The following is a 17,122-nucleotide window of genomic DNA, read 5'->3' on the forward strand; positions in this document are numbered from 1 at the left end:
TCGTGAATCAAACATCCTCAAAGTCTAGTTAGTCTCCCCAATGGTCTCCAACTATCCACAATCAACTGGTAAATCGTAGCCCAAGAACCATAGGATTTCCAGGATTCTTCGCGAGTCTATTTGACCATCAATCCTAGGTTATCATCACCCAAATATCCTCAAGATTGATATAAGAATTACTGGACTTACCTCAAGTCCATAATCATAGGTCCCAAATTCCAAAATTCCTAGAATCCTCCAGATTCCAGATTTATCAAGTTCCTGCAAAATAGTCGTTACACAGGATTCTAATGAACCATATATATATATATATATATATATCTCCAAGACTCAATAGGTCCCCAAAATACTTATTATCAAAACTCCTCGCAACAATAGAAACACTGGAGCATTCTCCAATGGTCATTACCAAACTTTTGCAACACATCATCATTAATACGAGATTCTAGCAACCATAAATGAGAATGTCTCCCAATTCCTCATTTCCTCACTAACATTTAAGAAAACCTCAACCATCAAATTCCCAAAAAATGGTTACGAGGCCTTATCCATTTTTTTCCTAAAATCCAATGAGTCACCCAAAATAATAGCAAAAGGGGGTTCAGTCCATCACACAATTAGAGTACTTACTTGTATCACACCCCCAACTTACATACTCATTAGATTATGCCAACGACCGTCTATGCCTCTCAAATGATTCCATAACCTACCCTGTCATCAAAGTTCAAAGATTAATAACATCAAGTAAATTCCATAACGTTTCATACCACCGTTTCATCTTCCAAGATCCTCAAAGGTAAGCCATGTAACTCAACCTATTACCAAGGAATCCCAAAGGTTAGTATTACTCGGTAACTATCATATCTCTTGTCGTTGCTTATCCCATAAATACACATAGACAAAGCAACAACCCATCACACCCATTAAATCTTCAAATTGGCATAGGGTCCTATGGACCAATATTAACAAATCTCCCAATGCACAAAATAATTAGACCATCAGATAAAATACGATACTTACTTGCATTTCATTCCAACTTACTCACTCACCAAGTTACCTCGATCAACGTGTAACCTATCTTGTTGTCAAAACTCAAGATTAGTAAAACCAACATAACACCAAGCATACCTCAAGAAACCACATACCGCTATTGTGATTACCAAGAATATCCTCTAGTAACACGTAACCTATCCTGCCATCAAGGCTCCTCAATGGTTAGTAACATTTGTCAAGATCATAATCATCACATACTATCCGTTTCAGTTATACATAGACCATTTTCATATGTGTACATACACATAATCAGCGCTACATGAAAAGTTGCCTCATCGAGATAGTAGAGCTTATCCTAGTACACCTAAATGGTTAAGGGCCAAGATTTTATGAGCTTTGGAAAGCAAACGAAAGAGAGAAATCTCAGCCACCACAGCTTCGGCCAAGCGGCTCCGAAGATGAGGCACGCAGCCTCAGCCAGTAGCCCTGAAGATAAGGCACGCAGCCTCGGCTACCACAGCCTCATCCAACGGCCCCCGAAGATGAGGTGCGCGGCCTCAACCAACATAGCCTCGGCCCTAGGCCCCCAAAGCCGAGGCACGCAGCCTCAGCCAGCATGGCCTCAGCCCTAGGCCAAAAATAACAATAAAAATATATATGTGTGTGCTAATTTGAGAGCTGGCCCCTCTCTACCATAGGAAAATCCCCGAACATCTCTATCACCTCAAGTGACCTAACCACCCTCTGCATGGGAAGAGTGAAAGGGCACTGGGAGACTTGAAAAGAGAATTCTGCATCCGAGACTACTAACCCAATTTTTAGTAGAACTTTTTTGCAGAGGCTCAGCAAAACAATGACGACTACTCCTTTAGCTGCCCAACCTCCTCACTTGATCAGCTCAAGGAGTGGGGGGCAAGTGATGAGGGAATATTTATAGGGGGCAATTTTACTGTACTACCCCTGGGAGGTTACCATTAAGTTGGAGCCATGTGTGCTAGGAAAAGCCAATATGCAATCGCCACGTATCAAGTCCTAGGAGCCCCACGTGTCTTTACAATCTCTATTATGATTTTGAACTGGAAAGAGATAGAGAAGAAGATTCAGTCAACCAATAATATCTCCAAAATCCCAAGAATTATCTTTATTAGGGAATATTATCTTTTCTCCCCATGGAAAGGGGATCGACCTCTATTTTTGAAAGATATCTTATCTCTTAAGGAAAAGGCCAATGGACATCTATAAATAGAGGACAACCTCTACAGGTATAGGGGTCTGACCCCGATGGGACTTTTCTATTTGTTTTTACTATCTCCAATTTATAACCCTATGAACTGACTTAAACGTCGGAGGGATCACGGGGAGCAAGTCCCCATCCTTTTTGCAAGTATTTGGTCCGAGACAAAAGAAGGTGATCGGCTCTGCATCATCAATACTTGGTCTGAGACAGAAGAAGGTGATCGGCTCTGCATCATCAATTGGTACCTACCGTCGGGCCCGTCGTCTTTTCTTTCTGTCCGCCAAGTACAATCTCAATCCACATGAAGCCAAATCAAATCAACTGGAAAAGAAGGCATTACACGTATGTGATAATAAGATTAATGAGCTTTTCATAGAAGAAGGGGCAGAAAGCCTTCTTACGTGTATATATTACGTTATAAAGAGAAGCTTGCTGAAAAATCAACCCCAAAAGTAAGAATTATTTCATTCATATATATATATATATATATATGCATATTACATATGAAGGCTTCCCGGGGATGCTGGGTTGAAGAAAAAGCTATTAAGCATGTACCTATACATATAATATTATATTATATTGTGAGTATGTGTGTACCTATGAGTGTGTTTACATTCTCATATTCACAATGTGATTGTATGCGGATATATGCATGTATATAGGGTCGCGTATGAACAACTAAATGAGTGCATGAATTTATGGTTCTAAGAAGCATGGCATGGATATATGATGGGTTGAATCATGATGGGGAATTATATAATTGTTGCAAGTAGTGTTGTTCTACTTCATTTCCTATTATTCATGCCCTAATTCATATCGGTATCACTTACTTTATATTATACTTACCAAGCCTTGTGGTTCATTCTTGCTTTCACATCATTCCAGGTAAGGGAAATGTGATAGTCAAGGGTGAGTCCACTGGAGCTAGAAGCTAGAGCCCTTACCGAAAAGGTCCTTGGGGGGGGGGGGGGGGGGTTTAAGGGCATGTTAACACCTCGCCTCGCTGGACGTGCCATTATAAGGGTTTATCGGGATTTTTTTTCTGCTATACATAAGTTTAACACACACGGTGTTTCAAAGAACAATCTTCACATGCATACAAAATCCCAGAACCCTAGTCTTGCCCACTTAACTAATAAGTTTAATAGACTTAAGCTAAGTAAGACATATCATTACGCAACGAAGATAACAAGATCTAAATATCATAGATTACCACAATCGTTCAAACACATTGACTTCTAAATCAAATAAGGATTATATGACTTGAAAAATATAACTAGTAACTATTACGCTCGCACTCTCCGACGGTCCTCAAATGGCCATGCCTTTACCCTTGCTACAATTTTTATCTGGAATGTTTGAATGTTCTAGAGGCACAATCTCGATTAGATGTTGAAACATCTAAGTGATGCACAAAATAGATTTATAGAATGCATGTATGATCATGAGCATGACATATATAAATAAACACGTCAATCCTGAGAAAACACCTCAGCATACTTAATTCCCAGGGTGCATATCGGCGGTCACTCGTGGAAAACTCCATTCCACAGCTCTAGCGGGATTAATGTAGCGATATCCTCAAGAAGACCCCATCCCGACCATTATGACATGACATGATTTCAAACATATCAATGCCATGAAAAACAACATGCCATACATTTTTATGAAACATACTTAGTTGATGCATTATGTACAGAATATAATAAGCTCAATATGCTGTTGAATCAATTAATTTGGCGAAGTACTCACAAGACATAATGCAAGGTTTGGAGGGTAAAACCGCCTACTAACCAAGCACGAGCCACAGGTTTGGAGGGTAAAACCACTCACTAACCAACCATGAGTCACCAAAATCATTTATAATAAACCAAAACCAAGTGCTACATTAAACCACTCACCTTAACTTAGCCTCACATGCTTCCTTGGTATGTGTGCCTTGACCTCAAAATGCGTGCTCGAACAATTTCCTAGCTTTGGCATGCTCCTTTAGCTCCAAAATTAATTCATAGAATTTTTTGAAAAATTTCGAAAACTTTTCCCTATTTTTCCACATTTTTCTCATTTTCTTTTCTTTTTATCTTTATTTTTCTCATTCTTCTTCCCTCTCTACTTTTCCAGCGCACAACCTTGTAGCCACCACTGCTTGGCCCTTCATTGGCTGCCGCCGGCCTTGTGACCATCACCTCGTCCCTTACCGGCCGCTGCTTGGTGCTGCCTAGCCGCTGTAAACTCGCGACTATGGCCGCAGCTTGCTGTTGTGGCACGTTCTGGCCATCCTCTTGGCTGTCTTTGGCCACCAGCATCAACTCCCAGCTCTCCCTCGATCTCTCGACCCTTTGCTTGCTTCCTTTGATTTGCACAACAACTATTTGCTTCTTCTCCATCTTCACTTCATTTTTTTTCTGATGAGGGAATATTTACAGGGGGCAATTTTACTATACTACCCCTGGGAGGTTACCATTAACTTGGAGCCATGTGTGCCAGTAAAGGCCAATATGCGATCGCCACATGTCAAATCTTAGGAGCTCTACTTATCTTTATAATCTTTATTATGATTTTGAATTGGAAGAGATAGAGAGAAAGATTCAGTCAACCAAGAATATCTCCAACATCCCAAGAATTATCTCCATTGGTGAAGGTTATCTTCTCTCCCCATGGAAAGTGGATCAGTCTCTGTTTTTGAAAGGTATCTTATCTCCTATTGGAAAGATCACGGGGCATCTATAAATAGAGGACAACCTCTACAGGTATGGGATCTGATTCCTAAGGGACTCTTCTTTTATTATCTTCCATGACTATTATACTCTTCGAAAACCCTATGAACTGACTTGAGCGTCGGAGGGATCACGGAGAGCAAGTCCCCACCCTTTTTGCAGGTACTTGGTTCGAGACAGAAGAAGGTGATCGGCTCTACATCATCAATTGGCGCCCACCGTGGGGCCCTCATCTTTTCTTTCTGTCTACCAAGCACAATCTCAAGCCGCATGAAGCCAAATCAAATCAATTGAGAAAGAAAGCATTACATATTTGCAATAATCGCATTAATGGTATGTTCTTCCGTTAATATTTATATATCTCCCTGTTTTGTTTTTCAATTATTATTTTATTTAAAAAAAATAATTGAAAGAAAAGGGGCAGAGAAATCTCTCTCTCTATATCTCTCTCTCTCTCTCTATATATATGCGTGTTGTATGAAGAAGCTTCGTGTTGAAGCTTGGCAGAAAGAGAGAAAAAATAAATAGGCATTATAGAGCTTTTCATGGAAGCTGGGAAAAAGATGCCACTGCTTGTTATATTACATGAATATGTACCTATATATATATATACATATTATAGTATTATTATGAGAGCTTCTGGAGATTGGAGGAAGCTTTTGGGAGGCAAGAAAAAGGCTGAACCACATATATTATATTCTATATTATAAGATCCAGGCGGAGAGATTTGGCCAAAAAAGGTAGAGACCCATTAAAAAGCAGCCATGAACGGACCCTTTGTAAATTTTGCAAGCTTACGGCGCTTAGTCGAAATTGGTCAAAAGGAGCCTCTGCCCTCTCGCTTCTTATAGTCTTCCAAAGAGGGCTCTGTTTGTGCAAATCACAACCATTTACTCTTCATATTCAAATATAGCTACGCGGTTACATCAAGTAATAGCAACGAAGAATCAAAGATCGCAAATCGGCCCTATGCTTCACCAAGTCTTTTTAAATTCACTATACTACGAATTATCCGGTCGAAGCCGACTCGATCACTGATTTATATTTCGGGTTGGATCGAAGTTCTAGACCCACCAAGTAAGATGACCCACAGATCTTCCACCTATTGAGGATATCGATGCTGGGCAAGTTGTCGCATGCCATATGACATATTTAAGAGATTTTGGGGATTTCTATTTCTCCACACCGATTTCTTGGAGGTTATTCCTTCATGGCGGCAGCGGTGGATGATAGCTCAAATTGAAGAAGAAGCAGAGTACCCAAGGGGGGGAAATTGGAAACAGTGGCAGAATATAATAAAGAAAGGAGGCGGTGGAATTAAGCGACAATTGGAGGAGATTAATATTTATTTAATAGAACAAAGGGAAGGAAGTGGAGAATTGAGGACAAACGCATCCAGCTTCAAGCAGCAAGCCAGCCCCAAGTGGCTGGTGGCCTCATCCACAGAAGGCTCACCCAAGCCATGCACAGAAGGGGGCAGACATGGCCATGCAATGAGCAAACGGGTAAGCAAATCTAGATCCAGTTTCAGATCTGTGCCAAATTGGGAGAGGAGTTTTTCTTCTTCTAGGTTTAATTAATTAATTTCTTTAGGCTCTAATAATTTGAATTTTAATTAATTTTGTTAAAATGTTCGGGATTAATAACGTTAACAGATGAATGACTCGCCCTGAACACATGCGGACGTAGGCGTTACGCTGAACCGCGGAAATAAAATATTATTATTCTTTAATTGCGGACGTAGACGTTATGTCGAACCGCGAAAACAAAACTCACTCTGATTGCGGACGTAGGCATTACGCCGAACTGCGGAAATAAAATATTATTATTCTTTAATTGCGGACGTAGACGTTATGTCGAACCGCGAAAACAAAACTCACTCTAATTATAGACGTAGGCGTTACGCCGAACCGCAGAAATAAAATATTATTATTCTTTAATTGCGGACGTAGACGTTATGTCGAACCGCGAAAACAAAACTCACTCTGATTGCGAACGTAGACATTTCGTCGAACTGTGAAAATAAAATATCAAATATTCTTTAAAATCTCGGTCATCAACTACAAATCCAAGCTAGCATGTGCACACGAAGATCGAGGGTCCAAAAGGCCTCGACAACGCAAAAATAAAGGATCAGATGTGATCCTCAGGGGGCCCCGAACCCCCGAACACTCAAAAAACAAAGGATCAGATGTGATCCTCGGGGGGCCCCGAACCCCCGAACACTCAAAAATAAAGGATCAGATGTGATCCTTGGGGGGCCCCGAACCCCCAACAACTCAAGACAAAAGGATCACATATGATCCTCGAAACACTTGACAACTCAAAATCAAAGGGGACCACCCCTAATAATTAAGAAATGAGTTCGAGGCTACGCATCTCAACCACCAAAGAATCAAAGGGGACCGCCCCTAATAATTAAGGAACGAGTTCGGAGCCACGAACCTCGACCATCGGAGGCTCAAAGGGACCACCCCTAATAATTAACGAATCAATTCCAGGAATCACTCCCAAAACAAAAAGAAGGTTGGATGTAACCCCCCCGGTTCAAAAAGAACCTCTAACGAAAGCCGAAAGATCAAGATTCTCGTTAAGTAAGCAGCGCTACATGAAAAAGCTATCTTATCGGGATAGTAGAGCTTATCCTATTACACCTAAATGGTTAAGGGCCAAGATTTTATGAGCTCTAGAAAGCAAGCGAAAGAGGGAAACCTCGGCCACCACAGCCTCAGCCAGCAGCCCACGAAGACGAGGCAAGCAGCCTCGGCCAGCGGCCCCGAAGACGAGGCAAGTAGCCTCGGCCAGCGGCCCCAAAGACGAGGCAAGCAGCCTCGCCCAACGGCCCACGAAGATGAGGCACGTAGCCTCGGCCAGCGGCCCCAAAGATAAGGCACGCGGCCTCGACCACCATAACCTCGGCCAGTGGCCCCCGAAGATAAGGCACGCGACCTCGGCCAGCGGCCCCGAAGATAAGGCACGCGGCCTTGGCCAAAAATAATGATAAAAATATATATATGTACTAATTTAAGAGTTGTTCCCTTTCTACCATAGGAAAATCCCCGAACGTCTCTATCACCTCGAGCGACCTAATCACCCTCTGCATGGGAAGAGTGAAAGGGCACTGGAAGACTTAAAAAGCGAATTCAGCATCTGAGACTGCTAACCCAATTTTTAGTAGAACTTTTTTACACAGATTCAGAAAAACAATGACAACTACTCCTTCAGCTGCCCAAACTCCTTGCTTGATCAGCTCAAGGAGTGGGGGGCAAGTGATGAGGGAATATTTGCAGGGGGCAATTTTACTGTACTACTCCTGGGAGGTTACCATTAACTTGGAGCCATGTGTGCCAGTAAAGGCCAATATGCGATCGCCACATGTCAAATCTTAGGAGCTCTACTTATCTTAATAATCTTTATTATGATTTTGAACTGGAAGAGATAGAGAGGAAGATTCAGTCAACCAAGAATATCTCCAACATCCCAAGAATTATCTCCATTGGTGAAGGTTATCTTCTCCCCCCATGGAAAGTGGATCAACCTCTGTTTTTGAAAGGTATCTTATCTCCTATTAGAAAGATCATGGGACATCTATAAATAAAGGACAACCTCTACAGGTATGGGATCTGATTCCTAAGAGACTCTTCTTTTATTATCTTCCATGACTATTATACTCCTCGAAAACCCTATGAACTGACTTGAGCGTCAGAGGGCTCACGGGGAGCAAGTCCCCACCCTTTTTGCAGGTACTTGGTTCGAGACAGAAGAAGGTGATCGGCTCTGCATCATCATTTTCCATTTTACTTTCATTCTTCCTCTATTTATAGGCATCCCACCACCTCAAACCTGCCTTGGCCACCACTCATTGAAGCAAATTTAACCACTAAGCTTGCAGAAGCTCAATCTCGAAGCTTATAAAAGCTAGCCACCTTGCACACATGTGCACATGTATATATATATTACACTATAATATAGAAAAATTACACGTTTAAATCTCAAATTTCATCTTAATTTCACTTGGGTAATTCTTTAATTACAATTATACCCTTAAACATCAAATTAATTTGCCTTACGATACTGAAAATGCAAAATTAATAACTCATGACTTACTCGATAAGGATGATTTTGCCCCCGTGTCCTTATTGGGCTATTGTTTCACTCCAAAACCACCTTAGAGTTGATCCTTACATATGTAAAACTGAAGCCCCCTCAGGGTTTCGTTGACTTCTCAGAGGTCCCCTAGGATAATTCAATTTTTCAGCATGAATTACAGTTATACCGAAAACTGTATCTGATTTGACCTTTTTCAATGTTATAAATCACGTCTCAAAATGCTCGTCAATACCATATCATTTTCTTAGATATTTATGCTCCAAGGTACTCCCTACAGTTGATTCGGTACTGATAACTGTAATAGATTATACTTAAGTCCCAAATCTTTTGAAAATTTCACCTATGACCCAAATTAAAATTACTTTTGAGTCTTTTAAAATTTTTTGGATATTACACATGTGAAAAGAATTTATTTTGTATTCAAATTTCATTGCCCTTTTCTTTTTGGGATGTACGGGAGATTAAGCCCTAAAGAGATTATTAAATGAATGAAGATTAAATTTTTTGTTTTAGCTCCTATTGCTAGTGAGTAAGCTGTGAAATGTAATTATATTTATGTTGGATTTTTATATATACTAATTTTGCGGGGACATCATCTTGGATTCCTATGCTAGCTGGGATTTTTGGGAGTGGGCCCTCACATGTTGCTTGTTTTTTTAATTATATAATTTTTGATAAATTTGTTTTTGCTTATACATGTTAATTTTTGTTAATTAATGGTTATGCATATTAGTAAATGAAATGAAACTATATGTAGGAAATGAGACAAAGAGACAAATTTTGGGAGTATGTTGATAATTTGAACCTCTGAACCGGCGATTCAAATGTAAATTTTGCCAAAAAGAGTATCCTGGTGATATATCTCGAGTAAAATTACATTTATCTGGCCAAACAAGGCTTGATGTTATGGTTTGTGCAAGTGTTCTAGATGAGGTACAAGCTCTAGCTGTTATTGCTATTGGGGGTGATAGTAAAAAGGTAAAATTATCTGTTGAAAGTGTCAAATTAAATGGAGTATGGAATGGAACTAGTTAAGAAATTTTGTCAAGTTTACAACAAACTTGAATTCCTACCATATACAAAAAAAAAAGAAAAAAGAAAAAAGGATAAGGTTATGGTGGACATGAAAATAGCTAAGCATTTTTTTAATAATATTTCTTTTAATGTTATTCAAACACTTGCTTTTATTGAGATGATTAAGGTTATTTCTGACTTTGGTATTGGATATTCGTTACTAAGTTATTCTACTCTAAGAACTAATTAGAAATAAATAAAAAAATAATAGTTAAAAATTATGTAGATAAAGTGAAAGAATCGTGGAGTTTATCAAGATGCACATTAATGTATGATATTTGGACAGAAATGAAAGATCACTCATTTATCAATGTGGTTGCTTATTCTTTGAAAGTGTTTGTCTTTTTAAAGTCTTTTGGAAGGTCGAGTCATAGAAAGAGTGATTTTTTTTGTAGAAATCTACTTGTATCTGTCATTGAGGAGATTGGATCTAAGAATATAGTTCAAATTATCACAAACAATGCTTCCAAATATTGGAGTTCCTGGTGATATGACAATGATAAGTTATCCTCACATATACAAAACAAAGTGTGCAACCCATGGAGTTCAATTACTTTTCAAAGATATTTATAATTAGGTTTAATGGGTAAGCAAGGTACTTGATGAGATAAAGGAGATTGTGGATTATATGTATAGGCATACCATTGTTTTAAGTTTAATGAGGGAACATACACATAAGGATTTGAGAAGATATTCCAAAACTAAGCTTGTTTCTCATTTTCTAATGCTTCATTTGTTTTAGAAGCTAAAGATGGCTTGAGAAACTTAATTACATAAGCTATATGGAGAAACTTGTCATATAGCAAAGAAGCAATGACACAAAATGTGAAAGACATAATTCAAGGTACTGAATCTTGGAAAGAAGGAAAATAGGTTATATTTGCCTTAGAGTCTCTTGTTAGAATATTGCGTGTTGCCCAAAAAAATACCCAAGAAATGGATGAATTAGGTTTTTCAAAGAAATTAATAATTTTAACTCTTTTGAAAACTCTTAAATTTGTGATCTTAATATGTGATGATTGCAATAAGATTAATAATAATAAAATCACACAACCACAAGGAACAAGAGAAATTTATAGAGGTTTGGCTCTAAAGAGCCTAATCCTCTCTTTCAAGACTTAGCTTGAGGTTCCACTAGCTAGGAAGAATCAACACTAACTTTTAATTGGAGCTAGAACCAACACAAGTTTTTAATTAGAACTAGAACCAACATACAATCCCTTGTCCAAGCAAGAACCACTAGCACACTACTAGCAAATATAATCCCTTCACACAACAAGTGAGTAAAAATAATAAACTTACAACTAGAGACAATTACAAACAAGTCACCAACGGTTGAGAATTCCACTAGCCAGCACATTTCCAGCACTTCGAACATTCTCCTTCTTGTTTGAATGTTCTATCAAGTTTGTTCTACACATTGAGCCTCCATACTTACCCTATATATATATATATATACACATCTTCCAAACACACTAGCCATTAAAGAAAAGGTTAATATGAAGTTTGAAATTCAAAAAATGTTTTGGTTTTTTCAAACAATAAGAAAACATATATATTTCACCTTTAATTCAAAATAAATTTACGTTTTGCATGAGAAATCAAGATTTGAAAATTCAAATATAAACTTTTAAGACATAAATGATTAAAACAAGAAAACATGTCTAAAAACAATTCTCTTTTAATTCAAAATAAATTTACTTTTTTCATGAGTAAGAGAAAATATGTCTAAAAATAATTCTCCTTTAATTCAAGATTTGAAAATTCAAATATAAGATTTTGAGACATAAATGATTAAAACAAGAAAATATGTCTAAAAGCAATTCTCCTTTAATTCAAAATAAATTTATTTTTTGCATGAGTAAGCGAAAACATGTCTCAAAATAATTCTTTTTTAATTCAAAACAAATTTACTTTATACATGAGTAAGAAATGCATTTATCAAGATATGAAAATTTAAACATAAACTTTTGAGACATAAATGATCAAAACAAGAAAATATGTCTAAAGACAATTCACCTTTAATTTAAAATAAATTTACTCTTCGTACCCACTTTTAATTCAAAATAAATTTATATTTTGCATGAATAAAAAATACATTTATATCATAAAAATATTTTTGTTATCATCAAAATTATATTTACTTATCATTGAGCTTAACATTGCGATTAGTTGATGGTGATTGATTAACTGCTGGCTACATTTATGATGCAATGGAGAAAGCAAGAACTGCAATCAAACAACAATGTGAAACTAATCTTTCCAAATACATGTAGTTGTAGGACTTATCTGATACAAGATGAAAGGAGAATATACTTTATGAGATACATGCAGTTGCAGCTTACCTTAACTCATCTTTAATGTATGATATGAAAATAAGGTATGACCAACTTGAAGTAAGAGACGAAAAACAATTGATCTTGAAAATCTTGTAGAGTTTGATGAAAATGTTAATGAAAGACTTGATGAAAATTTTAATGAAAGATTCAAGGAGGTTGTAGATGAAGGTCTTGAGGAGAATGCAACAGATAATATTTATATTAGTGATACTTCGTGACTTGATAGAAAACTTGGCATTGAATCAGTTATATCTTGATCATCTAATTATGATTTTTTTTTTTTTATTCAAGCAATGAACTGACTTGAGTATTTGTATTGTATAACAATTCTTATTTTGTGATATTGGTGGAAATGTGGAATTATGTTTTTTTTTTTGTTTAATGAGTTGTTTGCTTATTTAACAGGAATATATTTATGTACATACATGAATGGATTATCTAACAATTTTTATTTTGTAATATTGATAAAAATATGGAATTATGTTTTGTATTTAATGAGTTATTTACTTTTTTATCAGAAATATATTTGTATGCATATATATATATATATCAAATTTTTATTATCGAATTTATTTTATTAAAACGTATTAAATACGAATTAATTTTATCTCAATTATTTTTTTGTATGGCAAATGTTTAATCAAATTTTTAACTATATTTAAAATATATAAAAACAAATAATACGTATATTTTTATCTTTCAAATTGCTAACAAGGCCTTACCCATGTATAGAATAAAATTTATTATTGTTTTTGGGTAAATATATATATATATTTTTTTTGGGGGGGGGGGGGGACAAAAGATATATGATTGATGTGAGATTATTGATACCCCTCCCCCCTCCCTTATTGTCATGATTGCTGCATAATACTGCACACCATCTCTCTGCCTCCCTTCTTTCTATTTAATCCCTCACGCCCCGTCTCAGAAGCCCGTTCCTGTACCCTCTCTTTCTCTCACTTTTGGGCCCCAAACAGCCGTGGCAGAGTCGGAGGTTTGGGAATATGGTGGTTGAGAAAGAAGACCTGGCTTTGAGTCTCGCCTTAAATTTTCCGGTGAATCGGAGTTCGCTACATCCGGATCTCTTGCCGATTTCTGCCCCTTCTTCTCCGACTCCTCCCGCTCATTTCAATCCTCACAAATCCTCATGGATCGAGCAATTCGCCCCCCTAGGTATTTGATCTTCATACGCAAGCTTTTGTTCCGTCTCTGTTCTGCGAATCTTGGATCTGCTTCATCTGCATGCATTTACATTCAAAGTGTTAATTCCTTGCTTCCTGAGTTTGATCCATGTCTTTTCATAGCGTTTTTCTTTTGGTATACTATTTCACGGCTTTCTTGCTGTATTTATTGTATTTCGCCATGTTCATCTATTCCAATAATCAAAGCTTCAGCAGTGGAGGATTATTCACCTTTTCCTGCACTCTCTCTTTACAGATCTCTCACTTCATCATCGGAGTTGTTCAATGTTTCAACTCTGTTTTCACGGAGAAGTAGAAGTTTTACCGGAACACTGACTCCAGAATCTGAACCTTTGCATATATATACACCTCAATCGATGGGACGTTGCTTCGATTTTCACTAATTGACTCTGTAAATGCAGATCGGAACTCGGAAGCATGCAGAGCGGAGAGCAGATCATTCCATAGGGGAATCGACGTAAACCGGCCACCGTCGACGGCGAATCAATGCGAGGTGGACGATGGCGGAGTCTCGTCTCCGATCAGCACGATCTCGAGCATGAGCGGTAAGAGAAGCGAGAGGGAGGCGAACGGAGACGAACACGAGATGGAGAGAGCTTCAAGTTCTCGCGGAGTCATCAGCGACGAAGAAGACGGCGACACCTCCAGGAAGAAGCTCCGCCTCTCCAAGGAGCAGTCTACCATTCTCGAAGAAACCTTCAAAGAACACAACACTCTCAACCCTGTAAGGACACTGTAACGTACAGCAGCTCATCAATGGAGGTCAGGGGTAGTCTTCGTAATATATTCACTGAAAATTTTGTCCGTGTGTTTGCAGAAGCAAAAGCTGGCTTTGGCTAAACGTCTTGGGCTCAGACCTCGTCAGGTGGAGGTGTGGTTTCAGAACAGAAGGGCAAGGTGACTAATTATGATAGATCCAGAAGGTCATTTATTGTGGTATTTTTATCCAAATAATAATAATAATTCAACTTTGTAAAATAATTATATATTAAGAAGAAAAAAGAATGATATTAAAATAAGAAAATTAACCAAAATTAGCTGAGTTCTTCTCTTTACTTTTCAATTTTGAGTTTTGATAGTCTATTTTAAAAAAATTAAAAATACGTTCTTTTTTTCATTTTAAAAAATTATTTCTCAAAACAAAAAATTAAAAAATACGTTTTCTTTGAAATTTTGAAAATAATTTTTTAATAATATTTTATTTAATAAATTTAATTATTTAGTAAATTAGAAATAGTTAATGTTAATATATTATTAAAAATATATATATTTTAAAGTTAATGATTTTTATAATATTTTTTCCCATTACAATAATAAAATATGAATAAATAAATATGTTTTGAATTTAATTTTTGTTTTGAACGAAAACACTCAAAATAACTTTTTGTTATTTTGAGTTCTTTTATAATTTCTTTTTGTTTTTAAAAATACAATTTTAAAAACAATAAAGAGAATGTATTTTCATTGTTTTAAAAAATTAAAAACTAAAAATGACTTAAAAATAACAAGGAGAATGCAACTTTATTTTTGTAATAATATGATAATCTTGAATTCTATTACTTTGAAATAAATGACTTATTATGAAAATTTATGTTTTAAAATTCTTAATATTTTCATTATTGTAGTGATATTTTAGACAAAATCTTTTACCAAAATAATATTGTTGGAAGAAAAAAATTACAAAAAAAGGCTCCATTTGTTTTAAGTTAAAATGTTATATGTATGCTGGTTAAGAAATATTTTAGGCAAACAATAGTTTATCTAAAGAAAAGGTATACATTTGGTTTCTAATAAAAATTTAATTTAGGTTTCAAAATTAAAAATAATTTACAAAAAATAATAAAAAAAATATTTGATGGAATATATAGGACTAAGTTGAAGCAAACGGAGGTGGACTGCGAGTTCCTGAAGAGGTGTTGCGAGAACTTGACGGAGGAGAACCGGAGGCTACAGAAGGAAGTGCAGGAGCTGAGGGTTTTGAAGCTGTCGCCCCAGTTTTACATGGCGCCGCCCACCACTCTCACCATGTGCCCTTCCTGCCAACGGGTGGCGCCACCGCCACCCTCCGCCCCGGTTGCACCCTTCATCCCCATCAACTCTTGGCCTATCCCACTCCGCGCATTCGGTGACATCCAACATTGATTCGATCCCATGGGCGTAATTCTTATCTCCTTGTCCAATGCGTCGCTTTCCCTCTTGTCTACATATGTCTGATCAGTATAAAATATATTTTTTTGAGTATTCATTTATATATATATATATATATTAAAGGGTTAATTTCATCAAATGATGAAAACAGTATCTCTTAGGAAAAAAAAAAAAAAAAAGAAACTACGTAGAGAAAAAAGAAAGTAAAATCTTGTGCTAACCTTTCCTATATACTGTTTGTGTATGTATTTGTAACATTAGGGTTCTCATATATATGGTTAATATCATGAAATTAAGGGTATGTTTTTAAGAGATATATTAATGTAACTAAAGAGAAATCAAAATAGTATATCAACCATGACTAGATATATGCACTGGCGCTTGGGGGGGGGGGGGGGGGGGGGTATTAAAGCATCTTTTCATATTATATACTTGACAAGACACTTTAGAGTCGTTCCTGTATAAGTCAAGCGGTCAAACAAATAATATGTAAAATGTGGATCGTGAGTTCGATTCTCGTATTGCAAGCGAGGGCATGAGCGACAAGGGTCGTGCAAGGCGATCATCTCAAGAGTCCCAAATTTAGCAAAATATATAATGGGTTAATAACATGTTATGACATTTTCTTACGTGAATAACAACCCAATAAATCTAGAGTTGAAAGAATAGCTTGAATATAGTGGCCATATAAAGTTCCTATGAATCGTCAAATTAAAAACAAGCACTGAATCTCCTTCAAGTTGAAAGCCTCAAGTAAACTGCCAATTGAATTTCGGCCAATGCTGTCAGAATATCAATGGATTCAACATCGTCTGTGAAAATAACTTGCAAGGCCGTGGCGACAAAGTGTACCATCTGGGGTTTCTCTGATCTCAACGGCCACACACCAGCTACTCGAGATGCTGATAGGCATCGCACTGTCAAATTTAATTTTGTATAAATGTGGTGGCGAAGGCCGCCACTGAATCATTGACGTGCGTCCTAGTGAAGGGAACGTGCATGTATTCCATTAGCCTGAAAAATCAAAGTCGATCGGTTGGGAAGGTATTGCATGGCAGAAGTGACTACACAAGGACACTGGTTTGAATAGCAAAGGACGAATTAATAAAGCATAATGCAAAAATAGAACGCATAATTAAAAGACAGTTAAAGAAATATTAAATTTTAAAATTATTTTAATATGTAAGAATTTTTTTGGGGCTCATATCATAATTGATAGAAAATATCTCATTAGATAAATCAATAACAATTATATGGTATATATCTTACAAAATAATTAAAATAAATATTTTATTAGATATG

At 36.8% G+C, this 17,122-nt stretch overlaps 1 protein-coding gene across 1 annotated transcript; it reads left to right on the forward strand.

Annotated features, from left to right (window-relative positions):
• The first annotated feature begins 13,309 nt into the window (after positions 1–13,309).
• On the forward strand, positions 13,310–16,004 carry LOC127812586 (homeobox-leucine zipper protein HAT4-like). Its single transcript, XM_052353020.1, has 4 exons — positions 13,310–13,643; positions 14,074–14,396; positions 14,490–14,569; positions 15,541–16,004. Exons 1-4 carry the CDS (start codon positions 13,475–13,477, stop codon positions 15,812–15,814), a joined length of 846 nt encoding a protein of 281 aa, XP_052208980.1. The 5' UTR covers positions 13,310–13,474; the 3' UTR covers positions 15,815–16,004.
• The last annotated feature ends 1,118 nt before the right edge of the window (positions 16,005–17,122 follow it).

The sequence above is a fragment of the Diospyros lotus genome, chromosome 11 (genome assembly GCF_014633365.1).
Source record: "Diospyros lotus cultivar Yz01 chromosome 11, ASM1463336v1, whole genome shotgun sequence".
In the NCBI taxonomy this organism is placed as follows: domain Eukaryota; kingdom Viridiplantae; phylum Streptophyta; class Magnoliopsida; order Ericales; family Ebenaceae; genus Diospyros; species Diospyros lotus.

Bases quoted from the DNA above. Each gene is read 5' to 3' on its own strand.
- LOC127812586 (XM_052353020.1), top strand. From the start codon at position 13,475: ATGGTGGTTGAGAAAGAAGACCTGGCTTTGAGTCTCGCCTTAAATTTT. The intron at 14,397-14,489 runs GTAAGGACACTG...GTGTGTTTGCAG, and splicing joins AACACAACACTCTCAACCCT to AAGCAAAAGCTGGCTTTGGC. The intron at 14,570-15,540 runs GTGACTAATTAT...TGGAATATATAG, and splicing joins TTTCAGAACAGAAGGGCAAG to GACTAAGTTGAAGCAAACGG.